Genomic DNA, 18,588 nt, shown 5'->3' with positions numbered 1-18,588 from the left:
TGGACTTCTGCGGAGGTCAGCTAGGGCTAATAGCTGCTGGAAACTATGAAAAAATAATCTGACCTTAATTTGACATCGTACAATGAACGAGCTACGCCCACGATCCCTCCAATTAGCCACTCCAAACCGCGTTTGTTTGTTGTATGCATGCATGAAAGGGGCCCAAGGTTGGGAAATTGCCGCATGGGATCGCATCACTGCCACGCCCTAAGGCCAACCGCAGCATGCCCCCCAGTCCCTTACGAGCGTACACAGGATGTCTACTATCGTCTAGATGCTTGGCTCAGAGGCCTTTGGCAGAAGGATTGGGTGGATCCTCTCAGCTCTGCGTCGCCACGGTTGGGTAACTCGACCTCAGAGACCAGCTCGGCACTTAAGATCCGCGCTATTGTCTCGCTAAAACAGAGAAGATGTTATGCAGAACGTCTGTGACATTACTGAAGAGGATCTTCACGTCTAGAAATCCATCTGTATAAGAGCAGAAGTCGTTATCGTTGACCGGATTAAACCAGTGGATTGCGATCCAAAGAATCATGACAAGGGAGAACGACTACCCATCCAGCTAAAGGAATCACCGTTTGGCATTATCAAGTCAGCACGCGTCACGAAGCACACTCACTATGGATGTCCATCCTAACGTAGGCGTTCGCTGCAAAATTGGCAGCAACCGCAACGGTCAAGCAACAGTCATCCCTCTGCCATTACGACACGGCCAGTCCGAATTGAAGCTGCCAGACCAGAAAAAAACGTCCGCAGACTGGTAAAGATCCAGCATGCATATTCTTTATAGAAGGAACGACGGTCTTCCTTCTATTGGTCTGCCTAAGAAGACTAGCTAATGCCAGTGAACCAGCACGGTACCAGACAGGTTTGACTAAAACGGTTGTTTGTGGACATTCCTAAACAAGATGTCTTGCGCAATGCGCGCTAAAACCTTGATACACGATGTTCAACTGAAGCCAGTAGACACTCATTCATTCTTTCAATTGCTTTCCCTTGAATGGTCTATCATGCAATGGAAATCAATGTCACCGCCGTGAGCTGGCCCTCTCTCTACAACCCAACCATTGAGCTCTCCGTCGGTCGTGATCCTGTGCAACCAGGTGGCTCTTATCTCGTTAATCCAGATGGTGGGCTATTCTCTGATACCTGGCTCCTGCATAAAGCTTATAAAACTCTACAGATATATTTCGTTTCACTCTTTACTGGACTCTTATATTCCACATTCCTTTCTATGCCATCTGTGGCATCTATGCATTCCTCAACTTCGCATTTCCGCCTTCGCGTCGATCAATAGCGACATTCCCACTCGAAGCATCTACCCACATCCCCATATCTCCTGAACCCAGCCAAACGGAACAATGGATAAAGCGTCCACGACCAAATGTTCGCCGTTCTCGAATCACATTTGCCCTCCTCGTTATTCTTGCGTTTCTATTCCTCAGTCTCACTGGTGCTGTCATGGGAGCAGCTGTGGTCGGCTTCGTACTTGCAGGGTGTGTACAAGGCAGGCGGCTTTTACATGTCCACGTGCGTTTTTTTTTGTTCGGCGCCCGCAGCATGCCCATACTGATCAAATTCATCAAGCTGGGTCCCGTTCGTATGGGCTGTGATACAGAGCCTGGTAGGGCTTCTGGCGTGAGTGGACCCTTTTTTTCGTCGTGTTGCTATGCAATCTCACTCAGTCCTGATAGGATCTGGCCGTCCGTCATCAACATCATTTGAGTCCGCTCTTGTTACTCTGCATCCGAGCCCACGATTATGGTTGGCCCCTTGGATTGGGCACGCCCTTCGACCCCTATGTTTCCTGATGATCGGTACTTGTTCATCGGATACGGAGATTCGTTGCCTTCGGCCTCGTGCCGTGTTTTGCAAGCAGGGCTGCTGTTGTACAGCATGCACCATTGTTTACTTCGGCGCAGTGCAGTCGCTTGATAGTCAGTTGAAATGATAGTTGCAATCAACCTAGAGAGCGTGTCATTGAGTATCTCAACGTTTTCGTGGCTCTTCTATGTAGCGTCACCGCTTCAGTACAGGTACAGCTACTCCTAGCGCACTCCACTACTACAGGTAAATATTAGACGATAGTACACTACATCCCTTTTATGGTTGTCGTTTTGCATCTTGTGCACTATATTTATACAGGTTTATTGCCAGTTAACGCCTGAGCGCAGTGGACTTGACCCGTGAGGACAGATCATATACATCAGGCCCAGGCTCGATGATTCACGGCAGGACGTAAAATCTGCTCATGCAAAAAAAACATGCGTTTCCATTACCTTAGGGATGTTCACTGGACTATTTGCAAGGTACGCGAGAGGGTACCAGATTGATCGTACTCCCTCCTCCCCCTTTGTCTCCTCGATCGATCGATTCCGCCCCCTCCGCTCCTACAAGCCTGCTAATGTACTCTACTCAATCGATGCATTAGTCCAATGTTGCGGACAGCCATCCCAAAGTCTGATAGTGGTGGCATATGAAGGCACCATATGGAGGAGACGTCGATATCCCCTGCAATCCCCTCTCGTGGACCCGACTTTCCCCATCCTCCAGCAGCGCTCACCGCTCGCATGGTTACGAGGATCTTAGTGGCGCAGAGCTGAGAGCGCCCATGCCCGACTCTGCCTTTGCCCTCATGTTCGGCAGGGATAAATATTCAAGATATCATCGACATATCAACGCTACCATCTTAATTTCCTACGGTCAGCAATTCAAACTGTTATCTATGTCGCAATTATATAACGTATCTGCGTAGTCCGCGTTTATTAAAAAGTGGCTCCAAGCCTCGGAGTTAGTAGCTGTAATGACTCGATAATGACAACGATAAAGTAATGAAAGGAAAGGACTTAAGACTGGATGAAACCCAAAGTTTGAGTTCTCCGGAGTCCGTGTCGATAGTCGTTGTCTGCATCTACCAGTAGCATTGATAGTGCTTGTAAGAAGGTTGGCCCTCTTGAATAATCTTGATCTGCATCCCCACATGTGTGCCATCTATTAGTAGCGCATAGGGGGAATGAGTGTGCAACTTGCACGGCTAACTGCGTCTCTCAGCGTCGATGCAGAGGTATTTGTATTTGCTTGAAGCACTTCTAGCTCAGACGAACTTCTTCTATGGTCGCGGACCGGTCGCGTGCAACAGCACATTGATACTTTGGGTAGCAGAAGCTTGAATAGTGCGGTATTATGGCATTGCCATAGTGTACGAAGAACAGGAGCAATGTTCCTTGCTACAGGAATCACCTTGTAGCCCTGCCCTTCGTTCACCGTAGAGTCTCTGGTAGTCGGAATTGCGACTCGCTGTGCAAGTTAGAGATCTAGCAAAGATCTAGATGTCTTATATGTATACGACATCGATGTTGGTTCTCAACCGTGAGATAAATTTTGACCCCGCTCGTTAGTGGGGTCGGTTCAACCTCCGCTCATAATACTTTAGCCCGAGTAACTTATGTAGTACACCATTGCAGTGCACTGATCAAAACCACGACTGTATTACAATCCCCCGTATTTCGAACATCCAGGATGCCATAGTCAGAATTTGTCTGGACATGGCTATGATCTACCACGACCTGACCTGACCTGCCCCGTCGAATTTTCCGTGTGGAGATCGTGAGTCGTGACTGGTACGTGCGTAGGTAGAGATCACCGCTGTTATGCTCATTGAGGTTTATCGATTCATCGCAGAATCACCTCATATAAATCCGATCCTCTCCATCCAAGCTAGGTAAGTGTAATTAGCATAATAACGCGTGTCATTTCAAACTTCAATGTCCCAAGTGCCACCATCAATATGTAATCAGTGAACGTTAACCATAACCATTTCCGACATCCCGATTTCTGGCGATATCCACGCGCAGCTGTGTGGTGCCACAGAGTGATGCAAGTATGTATCTTTGATGATCTTTACTGCTTCATTGAAGCCTCCCTTCACCCAGCGAACGGACGAAACAGGATCCCTGCATAGTCCTACGATCCACGTGCTCAGGGTGCGATGGCTTCGCGAGCTTGCTTCAGGGACAGCTTCGCACTTAGCCCCTCACTTATCGCTTCATACAATCGGCTGCCGTTCCGTTATCGTTGCATAACGCAGTTGCTGCGAAGGGTCGGACGGGCTGATGCTATTCATATGTGGGTGTTCATAGCGCCTACAGGGGTGGCATCTTTGGCTGCTGCTTGGGGCGTGGTGTACTTTGTGCGCTATGATATTCGGAAATATGGACGTGGAGTGTCTGGCTTTTTTCGTTGTGGCGAACGTCCAAGTGATTGCAACGGGCGTTGCTTAATTGGACAATTCAGATACGCAAGATGAAGGGCGTATGTCGTGCTGCGACGCCTTCAATTCACCGCCTTGCGTTCTATCCTGTACCACTAGGGTCGCGGAGTTTAGAATGAGAGCAGATAAATTATTGCATTGAGTCAACGTTCTATGATAAAGGGCAGGAGGAGGTTGATAGTCCCCGTTTCCGTAAACATGGCATTGTCTCGACTAGCATAATCGACGCAACAAGCAAGCATGGATGCCTGTGGATGAGTAGATCCAAGCGCGCAAGCCAGTTGCGACGATCGGATAGCTGTGTTCCGCCTGCACATCGCTAGCCCTCATCGCCTCAGCATTTTTTCCGTGATCATACCCAGGACGGCGTCCTAGATCTGTCGGGGCGTGCACCATGCATCTTTGCATGATGCACATAATGAGCCTCACGATGTTGCGTTCTTGGCCAGTCATCTTGCGTGAATTATCAACAACTAGACTCAGTAGATTAACTGCTGCCAGAGCCCAGTGCCAGGGCTTATGACAACACGATGACCTTGCGAACACAAGGCAAATGGCACCGAGGATATTCCAAGACACCGGGACCCCCTGAACGCTATGTTTGATATCCGCGGAAGAATTTGGAGAAAGCGCGGAACCTCGTGTTGGGCGTAGGGATGGGTCGTGATTGATCTGAGGCTTCATCTGATGTGATTGGCCATGTTTAGACAAGGTTTGGTTCAGACTGCAGGCAGCGGATGTTTTATTTGTCCGCCTGCTGAACTTGAGTGCTTTCTTTAGTTTTGAAAACGTTGTCCATGGATGTCAAATTGTTATCTGATAAGTACCCCACGGAAAAGGGAATGGGAATTTTTTAATCTGATTCTCGAGAAGGCTGCCCTTCCAGGCTTCCGGCGGGCGGACTCTTGATCGGAAGCAACTGACACGATCGAGACGGAGGCAAATTTTTCAATTCTACAAGTCAGCGAATTGCATAATCTTATCTGTAACGCCGGAAGGTTAAGTCAACCCGTTGACGTATGCGCTTGCGTATGCACTTGACGTATTGCATGGTCAAGTTTCATACTGTATACGAAAATTTTCATTGGCCGGTGTCATGAGCGCCACGCACGTTTGGTTTGTTCGCACCAGCCCAGACTGGGTATCTCTGACGCGAGCCGACGCATATTATACTTGAAAATCTCAGTATCACGGACGTCGTGACGACACGGGCGCTGTATTGACCGGGTAGTTCCTTGCAAAGATCTACGATTTGGGAAGAGGTAATAATAGTGAATGGGAATTGAGATAAGATTGGGGGAAGAGAGCCTGGGAGGATCGGTGCCACAAAGTCAACATAGACAAAGAATACGTACATGCAATAACGTCTGTTATGATAGACGCTGAAGCCAAGCGATAAAATTTTACTACTGCAGAGAATATTTATTATTGCATAGGTTGTATCTATAGAATTAACGAGAAAAATTCCAGTTAAAATATGGTAGGGAAGAAGGGGAGATCTTGTACATGCTGAACAGGAGGAGTAGAAGATTAGGAAATTCAGTTGTTATCTTTGAAACGGGATTAATCTGATTGGCTGGATTTAGTTTATACTCGTTATCTTTTGGGTTTATCGGTTCCCGCCTACATCCAAAAATCATAAACACTTGCGGTCCCCGACCCTCTCCTCTACCCTTTTATTTCTCCCTTCCAACGTGTCTATATCTTCGTCACCGTCGCCCACGTCGACCTCACTTAGCCTCCTCATCGTCCTGTATAGCATCAGTGAGATTTCATTGTTCCGTGGCATTCAATAGACAACAGCTCACGCTCAACTCATTGTAGCCAACATATTGACTATCTTACCACTGTCTGATAAAAAAAATGTCGCCAGTCATGATGGAATCTCCTGCGTTGAACATGCATCTTCCTGCGCTCTCCACCCTCTCGCGGATACAACAGCAGTACTCGCCCAGCACAGCCTCAGAACATGCTGCAGTACAACGCGACTCTTTGGCTACCTCACCAGTCCATGCCGGGTCTCAGAAGATTAACCCAGGCGACTTCACCTTAGAGCAGCTTTTGCAAAAAGACCGGCTTGTCGTAGAAGATCAACCCACGTCAGCACCGAATGCGCCCCAACAACAGCAGCAGCCGCCCCCGCCGCAACGTACCGGCTGCACTAATTGTGGAGTCGTTGAAACCCCCCTGTGGCGACGCGACACCGAGGGCAAAACCATCTGCAATGCTTGTGGTGAGTGATCTCGTCTCTTCATCTCATCTCTTTCATTTCCCCTCCTACGCCGTCACGTGTCAACCCATGGTTGGTGGGCTCGTGGGCGTCCGTTTCCAAAACACACCCCGTGTACTCCATATCACATTTGCATCATTCCGCTGCATCTCAAACTCGTGTTCCATGCATGCTTCTACCGGTCAACTTGATGATTGGCCAGTCTCATTTCCTACGTTCTTTCCCTACCTACCGCTTGGCAAGTGCAGTAACAGTGTGCTGATTGAAATGTGTCCAACTCGTGTGCGCATCGCTTGGGTTTTTGTTCGTCGATATAGGTCTTTACCTCAAATCACGCAAAGTCGCACGTCCCCCATCTCTGGCCCGCACGCCAACGCCCACTGCGACTTCTGCAGCTCCCGTCCCTCAGCCCCCAAACGGAAGTAGCGAACCAGATATGTCCAACCCAAATCAGGCAACTTTGGCTGTTCCAACGACATCTCCCAGCCAACCACATTCATCGAAAAATCAGGATGCGCTGTCATCATCTCAAACTGAGACCTCCGGGCAACCCCAGCCAAAACCTTCCTCAAAATCGTCGACCCCCGCCAAGGCCACGTCCGCTTCAGGTGCCCACAACACTTCTAGTGGAGGCACGTGTCCAGGTGACGGACGATGCGATGGCACGGGGGGATCTAGCGCTTGTGCCGGGTGTCCCACGCTTAACAACGCACTCGCTGTATCCGGAAGATTAGAGATCACTGCCCCTGCAGACGAATCGTCGCCCTCTGCGCCTGCGCGAGGCGCAACTCCCAGCGGTGATGCACCGTCACCCGGTGTCGATACCGAAAGCCCGGCTTCGGGGCCTGCTAAGAAGGTCAAGTCTGCCGTCGGGGCTCTCAGTTGTGCTAACTGCGGTACAAGTACGACGCCGCTCTGGAGAAGAGATGACGTTGGAAACAACATCTGCAATGCTTGTGGTGCGTTCAAGTTCTCATTTCAGCTCTCATACATGCCCTTGCCATCCTTCGTATCTGGCATGCACGGCCGTTGGTCATATCTCCGCAAACTCCACTTATTTTGTAAAATTTCATGCGGAGCACACGTTCATCTCGTCATGACGCGCGTGTCTGTCATGTCTCGTTTCCAGAATCAGGGAGCCCACTAGCCCAGTCCGTCATTACAGGTGATGGGAGAATGGGAATTCATCTTATCCATTCGGTTTATCTTCACTCCCACGATTTGTAGGGACGAGCATTGCCATATTGAATGAGCTGATCTTTGGATGCTCTTGGCATCCGTCAGACCACTTTAATTTTGACACATTGTTTGATATTATTGGCTTTTGGGCGCATCAATCATATCGTTCGGTCGCTGACCGATGATCCGTTCTCCAGGTCTCTACTTCAAGCTTCATGGCACCCATCGTCCCAATTCGATGAAAAAGACTGTCATCAAGCGACGGAAACGCGTCCCAGCAGCCGCAGGGATGTCATCGGGACGCATGTCAGATCAAGCTGCGGCTGAGGCACTTGTCTCTGTTGGCCGGCTTGGTAGCCAACACGCGAACACCGAGGAGAGTGATGGGGAGATAGAAGAACCTCAACCTCGCCGGAAGCGAGCACGGCGGGGAAAGAGCGATCGAGAGAAGGGCCGCACACGGGAGAAGGATGACGATGAAGACATGGGGGAGGCAGAAGAGGAGCAAGAACCCGTCAGTCGGAGGAAGAACGAGCGGACTACACGGAAAGCGTCCCGCGATTCGCACGGTTCTGCATGGGCAGAAGGCTCGAGCATACAACAGATTGCAGAGGCTCTGAGCGGTGTCGCTGGTGATCGCGCACATTCGTTACCACGCGGTTCTGACATGGAGCGCTTCGCACACGCTCACCATCTTGCCCGCACTGGATCGGGTCATGGCGCATTTATGGCAGCGCCGCATGCGGGATTCGATCTCCCTCCTCTTAATGCCGCTCTCGGTGAACGGTTTGGCGGTTATGGACCCCCTGGTCTCTTGGGTAATCGTGATTTCGGCGGAACGCCGTCCAGTTACATGCGCTCTGGGTCCAATGCACCTAGCAGGACGCATTCGCCATTGAACCCTGGTCTTACTGCTCCTGGTACCGGATATGTGTTGCCGCCGCCTCATAGCCTTGGCGGATACTATGGACCCCTTGGTCACTCTCCCCCGCCTCACGATGTGATGAATGGTGTCTTGACGTCCGGTGTTCCAACCGCGAGTGAGTTGAGGCAACACTACCTCGAACTTCACGAGCAGCGGAAACGGTTAGAAGAGATGATCCAGAAGACGGATGCTTTGATGTCTGGTGTCAAGCGAGGTCTTGACGAAATGGCGAATGCCTCCCAGCACCAACAGCAACACTCGCCCCAACATCCTCACAACTCCCCTGAACAGCCTGCTCAACAGAATACGTCTTCATCCACCGCAGTGCCTTTGACTCGTTCTGGTGAGAAGGACAGGAGCAGAGAACCTGTTTGGCCTGTGTCGGCTGAGCAGCCCGCGCGTGATTGATCGACTCTTCTGGAACCGTCGTCCCATCAAAATGACATCAATGTCGTCGCTGTTATTCGCTTTGCATAATCGTTTTCTTGGTATCGTCTTGTCCATAATCCCCACTTTGCATCACCCTTCACGACACGTCGCTCTTGAGATCATCTCGCGTATTTTGTTTGACCCTACGGTCGGTCTGGGACTATTTGTTGAGCATTTTTATTCATCAGCTCGCCGCTCCTGTCTTATCTATTCCATCTCTTCATCTCTTGGTTACCCCTGTTCATGCTTTGCACGTCTTCCATGTCGATATTAGGTTTGTCTTGTTGCTTTTGATATCTCCGCCATGCGTATTTCCCAGTACTATGATCCGTTTTAAACACCTTTCTACACCCGCCCGCCCTGTTCTTCTTGTCCTTTCATGCTTTGTTTTGTCCGTATATTATATCTATGTCGCCCCATAGTGTAGATCACTGTCATCGACTGTGGTCGGTGTGCATTTTCTAATACTTATATACTCATCGTTTATACAATGTTCCGGCTGGTTGCCTTACTCGCCCTATTCTCTAGAGTCTCCTCTTGTCTCAGCCTCTTGCATGCAATCTATTCCTGTCACGGTCTTTTCAGCGATCGCGTACTATTTTTGACCTTTGTATGACTAGCGTGCGTTTCTCAACGTTTAACGTTATCAACTGCTCATACCAATCGTGATGTTCGGAAGTCATAAACTCCTAGATCTGAATCCTGATCCTGCGGAAATTTGAGCCCAATATCATTTGCCTCAGGGCTTTTCCATAGAATGAGTCGTTTTATTAAACTGGCTTGTTCTGAACCGCAATTCGACTCTGGTCCATTCCTGATCCACACGGTCACCTACCGCAGGACGGCTCACGTGGCCCCATGCGCAGATGAGCACAAGTTACACAACTCGTGATCACCAGGATAGCTGAATTGTCACCCGCAACTCACTGCCGAAGGACTGGTAACGTCTTTGGTGTTCACGGACCAACGTACATGTCAATTATTTCGGCCCCCATCGATGCATCTTGTGTCACTCGTCCCAACAGCGCGTATTGGAGGCAGCCTGTGACGATCCATAATCAGGCAAAATCCTACATGTGTCACTCTGAGTCTCTGACTGGTTCAGGGATTAACTTTCCCTGGATCGAAGTTGTTGTATTTTTGTGCTCGACTGGTACAAAGAATATTCGTTGTTGCTCTGATTAACAAAACGCTTCGCGTGTAGCCTTGACCTTCCCCTGAGCGGGGCCCATGATTGATAATTTGAAGCAACATTTAACGTTCTTTCATTTAGGCGAATTACCCGTGCGCATGGGTACCACCACACCCTTGTGGGAGAAACATTAACGCAGCGCACATGCTGCCTTGCAGCCACTCCGTTTCCTCCTGTATATGTTGGGTGTATGGTTTAACATCATAGGAGTCTCCACGCACTCTGTCCCACCGCTGCTAAGACCAATCTCAGGGTTGAACGTTGAACACTGACGTCAAACAGTACCAGTGCGGTCGACAATCATGACGCCGATCTACAGTTTTATAATAGAGACATCAAAACGTCACCGGTCGTCTAAGACTCTTCATACTTTTGTGGCAGGTGCCGGTTCCTGATTGCTCGTAAGGCATCATACCTCCACGGCAACCTGAGGCACATCAAACAAGATAAGATAATTAATCTATAACGAGCCGATGATCAAGCTGAAGGCTTCCACTCAGCAAGCCACTCATGCATGTACATTAACCCAGCTTCTTGCACTGTCATGATAGTCGGGTCCACAATGCCATTCTCTATGATCAAATCTGAGCAGTGGAATCCATCACCCTCGTAGATGGGCATGACGGTAGTGTTAGGCTTGAACAACCCATCAGCAGACACAGTTGCTTCGCGCCAAGGGTCGCGTAGGCCGTTGGCGAAGAAGAGGCGGGGCATGTAGACGTCCCAGCCAGCGTACATTATGTCGGTCTCTACAGTGGTCGGCAAAGGTGGGTAGGCGAAGGCTTGAGGGAACATGTTGACACATTGGCGCTGAATATTATGTTAGAATAATTATGTTTTGAATTCAATATACGTACCTCTTCGTAAATGGGTTGGATGATGCGGCTCACGATTGCAGGCTGGCCTTCAGGGGGTCCAACCTGGTAGTATCCGACTTGGTTGCACCTGGAAAGATCGTCAGGATAGATGCTGATGAGAATGAGAATACATACACCATCCAGAACCACGACCTTCCGGCGTTGTTCACGGTAGCATCGGTCCAGTAGGACTGGGTTGTGTCATACGTCCCAAGACAGGTTCTAGCTTTACCATTAGCCAGTGTGGACGACATTATGTTCCAAGAATACGCACTCAGCATCTTCGTATCCACAGACTTCATCATCCAGTTTAGCCACATCAATCTGAAATCAAACGGACCATCTTACCGTAGTTATAGTATGTAGTATTCCAGAAGTTACCCCAAGAGTATATGGCGTTTTCGAGTCCCCATCCTTCAGGTCCAGCGTTGACACCATCCTTAACCTCGAGGGCATCACAGAAGTCGAAGAACATGGCTCCTGGGCCGACATCAGGTTGTAGAGATTGCCAATCAAACAGGTTGTATTGAACTGTTGGTTCGAGAGTCAGTCAAGTCAACAATGCAGATCAAAGTGAGAAGCAGAAGGTAAATTCAAGGGTAGCATATGAGAAAGGAGAAACCAGTAACACAACGGGGGACGCAACATGAATAAAAAGGATAATCAGCACGCGTTGGTGAAGGCAATATGCACTGAAATAGATGTTGCGCCAATCGGAAGGCGTGCGGATCATGCTGTTTGTTCTACACGACTGAACAAAGGACAAGGACGACTCACGTGCGCTAGCGAAATCGTCTACGTGTATAACATCGCCGAGGCCAAATGCTTCCTTGAGCGTCTGGATCCCAGCGGTATCACCAGCCGCGTACATCCCATCCAGGTAGGCGATCACTGCTTCTACATCAGAAGAACAGTTCTGTGGCATGTAGTCGCGAATCGGAGTGAAATAGCCATAATAGTCACTGTTTTGGTCAGAGAGGAGATCGAGTTTCAATGAATGGTCATGTTGTACGCGGACATATTCGTGTGATTATAACAGAAGAAGAAGCAATCACATCAATGAAAGATGGGCGGTGATTGCAACAAGGTGACATACGTGATTGCCTCTACGACGGCAGAAGATGCATATCCAGCCCAGAAAATTCCCGGTTTGCTTTACGTCAATCAATTATGGTGAAACAATAGATTTCATCTTAGGGTGCTCACTTGACCATCGTCCAACTGGTAAGGGCTCCCGAGTAACTTCCTCCGATCAGTATCCATGGCGCCTGACCTGGCTTCACAGCATCACCCCCAGGCATCGGAAGGTCTGCTGTGGTGGCGAAATACACGAGATCATCGACAGCCTGCTGGATGGTGAGGAGCGCAAGAGATTGTGAGGTGAGGTTGTCGTATGGGTTGGAATAGCCAAAGAAACGATGTTCGATAAGGACGGTTGCACCATTCTGTTGTTGAGCGATGAGGCCATTGATAGTGTCATTGGTAAGGTAGCCTTCGTAGCCTGAAAACCAAGTACTTGAGATAAAGTCGCAAATCGCGTATGGTAAACTAACCATCTGCGTCCGTTTCTCCGGGTGTCATCAAGATAATGGGACCACCTTCAATGCATCATGTTAATGTCAGTTAAGTTACTCTCAATTCTCAGGACATACCAGGCTCATAAAACTCCCAGTCCATCCAGTACCGCTGCTGGAAGGTTCCGAGACCTGGATCATTGTGGTCGATGAGCTGGTCGAAGTAATAGACGGTCGTAATGGGTGGGAGTGCTGTGCCATTCGGCGACGTAACAGAACGTTCCGGGACTGGGACCTTTGGAAGAGAAGGCATGCCACGGAGCATGGCATTAGGGATAGCCGCTCGGGCGACACCTGCAAGTAGGAGCGACGCAATGACCCACATCATATCGAGGTTCGAGAGCCAGGATGGGACTACACGACATGATCATGGTCGAGGAATGACTTTTTATAGCTACGGCGGGATGCATAAGTGGGTACACATTGTAATTTGACACATGTGCTACTCTTTTCGCGAGAGAAGGTCACGAGGATATAATTGGACGCGTCACGTACATAGCTGGCAGCATTGGCAGCAAGTTGCTCAGCGTTCAACGGCCTTGCAATTTAAAAATGTGCTCAACGAACTGGATTTGACGAAGGACCCGGTACGTATGAATTTTCCGGTCGTATTCAGAGTACTTTGTAAGCTTGTACCTCGCACGGCTGAAATGAATGGTTGCGAATAATACCTGATAGACAACTGCACTTAATGCTGATCAGCGGAGACTTAGAAGTTCACGAGCGCTCACCAAGTACTTCTTAATGCCATGACAAAGGTCGGCTTGACCTCGGGATTACCTTACAAAAAAGCTATGTCACGGTTCCGATCCTTCATTGGCAAGCACATGCGTCAGTGGGAGAAAAACTGCACGCCATGCGTTGGCACACGATGGCCAGCATGGTTAGAAGAGATCCTTTGGAGAAGATCCGATTGTACCACAGTTATCTCCAGTGGAAATTAAAGGAGGTGTAATTGTCCGTCCCCTTCAGCACCGGTGCGGTACGGTGGTGGAGTAGAAAGAGTACGTGCTACCATGTAGTGCACATCAGAGTGCTGGGATAGTCGTGAACCTGGTGTCACATGGCATATTAGTACTGGCACTTGCCCCGAGTGCAGCGAACATGTGCTACAACCGTTATCTTGTGTAGCCAGTGTGATAGGCCCGGCATCAGTTCATTATGCCTACAGCTGGTTCGTTGAACTTCGTTCTGATGGTCCTTGTGTCGCTGATAAAGCGACTTTGGGTATAACGTGACTCAAACTATCGCAGGCATATCTAGGCCATATAAAGCTGAAATGTGTTGAAGTGGGATCATGAGGGAATTTCCAAATTCTCATGTGTGCAGGCGACCACACTGAATCATTCCATACCTGCGATTTGTGCCCTAACACGGCCAAAGCACAAAAAGGATGTGATCACTCACCGATTAAATGCGCAAACTGTGGAGAAGCGCACACGGCAGACTCAACCAAATGCCCCATTCATATACTAACCAAAGGATCTGCAAGAGACCCACGACCAAGTATCCAAGGGGGACGACGCGCACGTCGACCTCAAACTGCTAACAATCCAATAGCACCTCCAGAGACCCGGACTCCAACCCCACCATCAACATCCCAGAACCATATCATAACGCCACAACCAATGAACGACAACAATATGGATGGATGGCAATGATAGTCCATACTAAACCCATAAAAATGATTCAACTCAACACTAACCGTTCAAATATAGTCTGCCACGCATTACTCAACAATGCCGTCCGTGATTATGACATCCTGCTCATAACGGAACCATGGTATGGTGACATCGGAAATAACACAAAGGGCCCAGCGTCGTTAACCGGATGGCAACCAATCCTACCATTACCGTCTGTTCCCCCGAATGTCATTCCTCGAGTCATGGCATACATCAAAAACAGACCTGACTTCATGGTTACCCTTCGTTCTGATCTCGCAATGGATGCTGACATACAAATTTTACAGATCAACCAAGGAACACATCCGCCTACAATACTTGTAAATATGTACAACCAGAAAGCAGGCGAGGATCCATTGAACTGGTCAGCAGACCGTCTTTTCAACATCGAACTACCAAACGGAATACCGGTCATCATCTCGGGAGATATGAACCTACACCACCCAATGTGGTCAAACACAGCTGAGAACCCCAATCCTCGTGCAGAAGCTTTCGTTGACTGGCTAACTGACCAGGGATTCATCATGCTAAACGAACGTGGGGCAACAACATACTTCGCACACGACGGTGAATCCTCGTCGGTCTTGGACCTAACATTCATCAACGACAGAGCATACGAACTCGACACGATCAAGGACTGGTCAATCGACTACGGTAAAGCCTACGGATCAGACCACGCAGCGCTCACATGGACACTAGACCATGAACGTGTCCCCATCGAGAATATCACGGCTCAACGATTCAATTGGAAAGATATTGATGAAGACACGATCAAAGCATGGAAAGGAGCGTTCATGAGAGAACTGACGGATAGAGAAGACGCATGGATACCGCTACGTGTTTCAACTCTTCCTAATATTGATGATATTGAAAGAGCTACCACAGCACTACAAGATGCACTGGTGCAAGCAACAGAAAGCTCGGTCCCCATCCGCAAATCTAGTGCACATGCGAAACCATGGTGGACTCCCGACCTCACGCAATCACTCAACCGCATTGCAGAAACTCGTGAAAGGGCTAGACAACATCTCATCGATACAGGTTTTGCTGACCACGACCTTATCCAACAGATCCGCCAACTACGCAATCAGTTCAAACGGAAGACACGCCTTGCTAAACGACAGTGGGCAAACGAGACTCTGGGAAAAGCCACTCCCGATGACGTCTGGAATTTCACTCGATGGCCCAAAGGGATAAGAAACTACCCCACACCACCACTCAGACGAAACAACGGTCAAAACATGGCAATAACACATGAGGAAAAGTGTGCTACACTACGAGGTGAACTGTTCCAACCGCCCCCGAATCTAGACTTAGCTGCACCAGATTTAGAACAGGACCTCCCGGATGACATCCCATGGGAACCCATAACATATGCCGAAGTGAAGAATGGTATATACCGACCAAATCGCAAAAAAGCTCCTGGACCCAGCCAAATCAACTACATGGCTCTCCGATGGGCCTGGGAGGTTGCATCGGAATATATCTACTTACTAATCTCACGCTGCGCAAATGTAGGCTACCATCCCATCGCCTGGCGACGCACAATCGCAGTAGCCCTGCGCAAGCCCCGAAAACCAGACTATTCGAACCCGAGAGCCTATAGACTAATCCAGCTAGAGGAATGTCTTGGAAAAGTCCTCGAAAGCGTACAGGCAAGTAGATTAGCATATCTCACAGCAAAATATCTGCTGGTACCTTCTTCACAGTTCGGAGGTCGCCCAGGAAGCTCCACAGTCGACGCAGCCCTATCATTCGTTCATGATATCGAAGCAGCCCGTAATCACGGACTTGTCACGTCGTGCATCACATTCGACATCAAAGGATACTTCGACTTCGTCAATCATACACGGCTACTCCGAATACTTCGGGACAAGCACCTACCGCTCCCTATGGTAAAGTGGGTGAAATCCTTCCTCAGCGAACGACAAGCAGCAATCTGCCTGGACGGAGTACTGTCACCATCGGAACCAGTCGAAAACGGTATACCTCAAGGATCCCCAATATCACCGGCCCTTTCGATTATCTGCACAAGCCCACTAAACGAAGCCTACAATGCGAAAACTCGAGCTCGTGAATTACGCCCGGACAAAGCCACACCGACCACATTAGCATGCTACATCGATGATGGAAACTTATATGTCTCCTCTCCATCCTTGGAGAACAATGTCGCAATACTCCGGGAGGAGTTCATTTTTGTGAACAATTGGCTTCGCGAAGCTGGACTGATGGCGGAAATTGACAAATCTGAGCTCATCCATTTCACATGGCGTCGTGCACCGGATCGACCACCTATCCTGCTGCCTAGTGACGAAGGACAGGTGACAATTAACCCCCGTGACTGTATCAAATGGCTTGGTATATATTTCGACTCTAAACTCTCTTTTCGCAGGAATGTATGTGAACTGGCAGGCAAAGCGGAAAATATCGCCCAAGGACTACAAATGCTTGCAAATACGGTAAGAGGTCTCTCGCAATCACTATTGAGAACTGTATACTCGGCTTGTGTCCGCAGTGTAATGACATACGCAAGCCCCGTTTGGTGGACGGGCGTGAAAACCCATGCAAACATGCTTACCCGCGTCCAAAACAAATCCCTTAGACATATCTGTGCCGCTTTCCGAACCACCCCAATAAAGGCCCTAGAAATAGAGACATCAATCCCCCCCATCAACCTCTTCCTCGAACACGCAAACGATAACGCCGCCACTCGACTACTCAAACTCCCCTCGTTCAACCCAATCCTACAGAGACTTGATCAACCCTGGCGACAATTTAACCTCGCTGACCCCCCACCCGCTCTTCCCACCGACAAATACCGTCCTCGCAGCCGCAAACCACCAAAATCGACCAGACTCACCCGTCTGTCAAAACGAGCATCCCCGAACGCGGAACGCATCAACATATTTGCGCTGCCACCTTGGGCAAACACGAAGGAAACGTACCGCGGCCGCCTAACGATCTCGGACAAGCAAAGAGGAGGCAAGAAAGAAGCCGCCAAAGCGCACATACAAACCGCTCGTAATCTACGAACGGAGGACACGCACCTTCTCGTTTACTCAGACGGATCGAAACAATCAGTCAGAGAGGAGGAAAGAGCTGGAGCAGGATGGGCCGGCTATCACAGAGGAAGAGAAGTCTTCTGGGGTCAGGAAGGAATGGGTCCCAAAGCAGAGGTGTATGATGCAGAGATGGTAGCGCTCCTTCGAGCAATATCGCGAGCTATCAGCTTCGCGCAAAATTCCCAGGTGACCCATTTACATTTCTACGTCGATAACAACTCTGTGGTGCAGGCTGCATATGCAGCTGCACCCGGACCCTCACAATACATTGCATTACAGATCAGACGCTCGATCGAAGACTACCTAACCACATCCCCCCTCCATCATGTCCAAATTGCATGGATCCCAGGACATCACAACATCATCGGCAACGAACGTGCCGACGAGCTTGCAAAAGAAGCCACTGGACGTAACGACTCGTACCACTCGACCTATGCAAATGCGCGCCGAAGAAACAAGGAAGGGATCTTGCAGAAATGGACAGAGAGTTGGAATAGAGACGTGGCAGCACAGACTGGACGCTTCGCTCTCGCAAATCGACTCCCACCAACGCTCAAACCCCGCCAACATTTCACTCACACTCCTCGAGAAGTATACGGCCGTCTTATACAATGCCGCACAGGACACGGATTCATGGGAGAATACTACGCTGCATTCGTTCCAACCGAACCCACCCTCTGCCCATGTGGAGAACCACGTCAAACACGAGAACATATCATACGTGACTGCCCACTATTTGCGCGACAACGCATCCATCTGCGTGAGGTATCACACAACATCATACTCAACGAAATTTTGGGTACGGAGAAGGGCATAAAGGCACTAGCGAAGTTTATTCAAGAATCCAGCGCATTAAAGAAGGTCGCACTGGAACGAGAAGGAGACTGGGAAGAAAGGAGAGGGACAGAAGCCTGAGTAAGGGCAAAGAAGGAAGTGACGAGGGAAGGAGGAGACGAGGAGAGATCAGAAGGAGGAGGAAGGAGAGAAAGTGTATCATATTATACTAAGCCTGGACACCAAACGAGCCCACACGCACACCAAAACTCATCAAACGCGGACCGCTTGGCTATTCGTACTATACCTACATCCCTCACCCTGTTACAACACTCCCCAGCACAGCCCTAACAGGGCACCGCGTCTTAACAGCTCACTTTGTTTGTTGCGGTATATAAATATAGAATTTCTCTC

The 18,588-nt window shown here is 49.4% G+C and overlaps 3 protein-coding genes across 3 annotated transcripts; 2 read left to right on the top strand and 1 right to left on the bottom strand.

The window, feature by feature from the left end:
* Nucleotides 1-1,015: 1,015 nt before the first annotated feature.
* EDB91DRAFT_1239405 (uncharacterized protein) lies at nucleotides 1,016-1,725 on the top strand (the record flags this gene model as incomplete). Its single annotated transcript, XM_041321851.1, is given in 5 exon segments — nucleotides 1,016-1,130; nucleotides 1,184-1,476; nucleotides 1,496-1,530; nucleotides 1,588-1,638; nucleotides 1,695-1,725. The coding sequence occupies 5 exon segments, from the start codon at nucleotides 1,016-1,018 to the stop codon at nucleotides 1,723-1,725; spliced, it is 525 nt and encodes a 174-aa protein (XP_041172145.1).
* Nucleotides 1,726-6,133: 4,408 nt separating this feature from the next.
* On the top strand, nucleotides 6,134-9,012 carry EDB91DRAFT_1060671 (uncharacterized protein; the record flags this gene model as incomplete). The annotated part of the gene is made up of 4 exons (XM_041314367.1): nucleotides 6,134-6,503; nucleotides 6,818-6,966; nucleotides 7,093-7,459; nucleotides 7,877-9,012. The coding sequence occupies 4 exons, from the start codon at nucleotides 6,134-6,136 to the stop codon at nucleotides 9,010-9,012; spliced, it is 2,022 nt and encodes a 673-aa protein (XP_041172144.1).
* Nucleotides 9,013-10,661: 1,649 nt separating this feature from the next.
* Nucleotides 10,662-13,194, bottom strand: EDB91DRAFT_864203 (peptidase S28). The gene is made up of 10 exons (XM_041328639.1): nucleotides 12,735-13,194; nucleotides 12,636-12,680; nucleotides 12,289-12,583; nucleotides 12,179-12,235; nucleotides 11,860-12,044; nucleotides 11,431-11,613; nucleotides 11,357-11,378; nucleotides 11,218-11,304; nucleotides 11,083-11,170; nucleotides 10,662-11,035 (listed from the first exon to the last, which is right to left on the bottom strand). Exons 1-10 carry the CDS (start codon nucleotides 12,982-12,984, stop codon nucleotides 10,703-10,705), a joined length of 1,545 nt encoding a protein of 514 aa, XP_041172143.1. The 5' UTR covers nucleotides 12,985-13,194; the 3' UTR covers nucleotides 10,662-10,702.
* Nucleotides 13,195-18,588: the final 5,394 nt, after the last annotated feature.

The sequence above is a fragment of the Suillus paluster genome, assembly GCF_016628075.1.
Source record: "Suillus paluster strain FC165 chromosome Unknown EDB91scaffold_87, whole genome shotgun sequence".
Lineage (NCBI taxonomy): Eukaryota > Fungi > Basidiomycota > Agaricomycetes > Boletales > Suillaceae > Suillus > Suillus paluster.
This window is presented reverse-complemented; position numbering and strand designations above follow the sequence as displayed.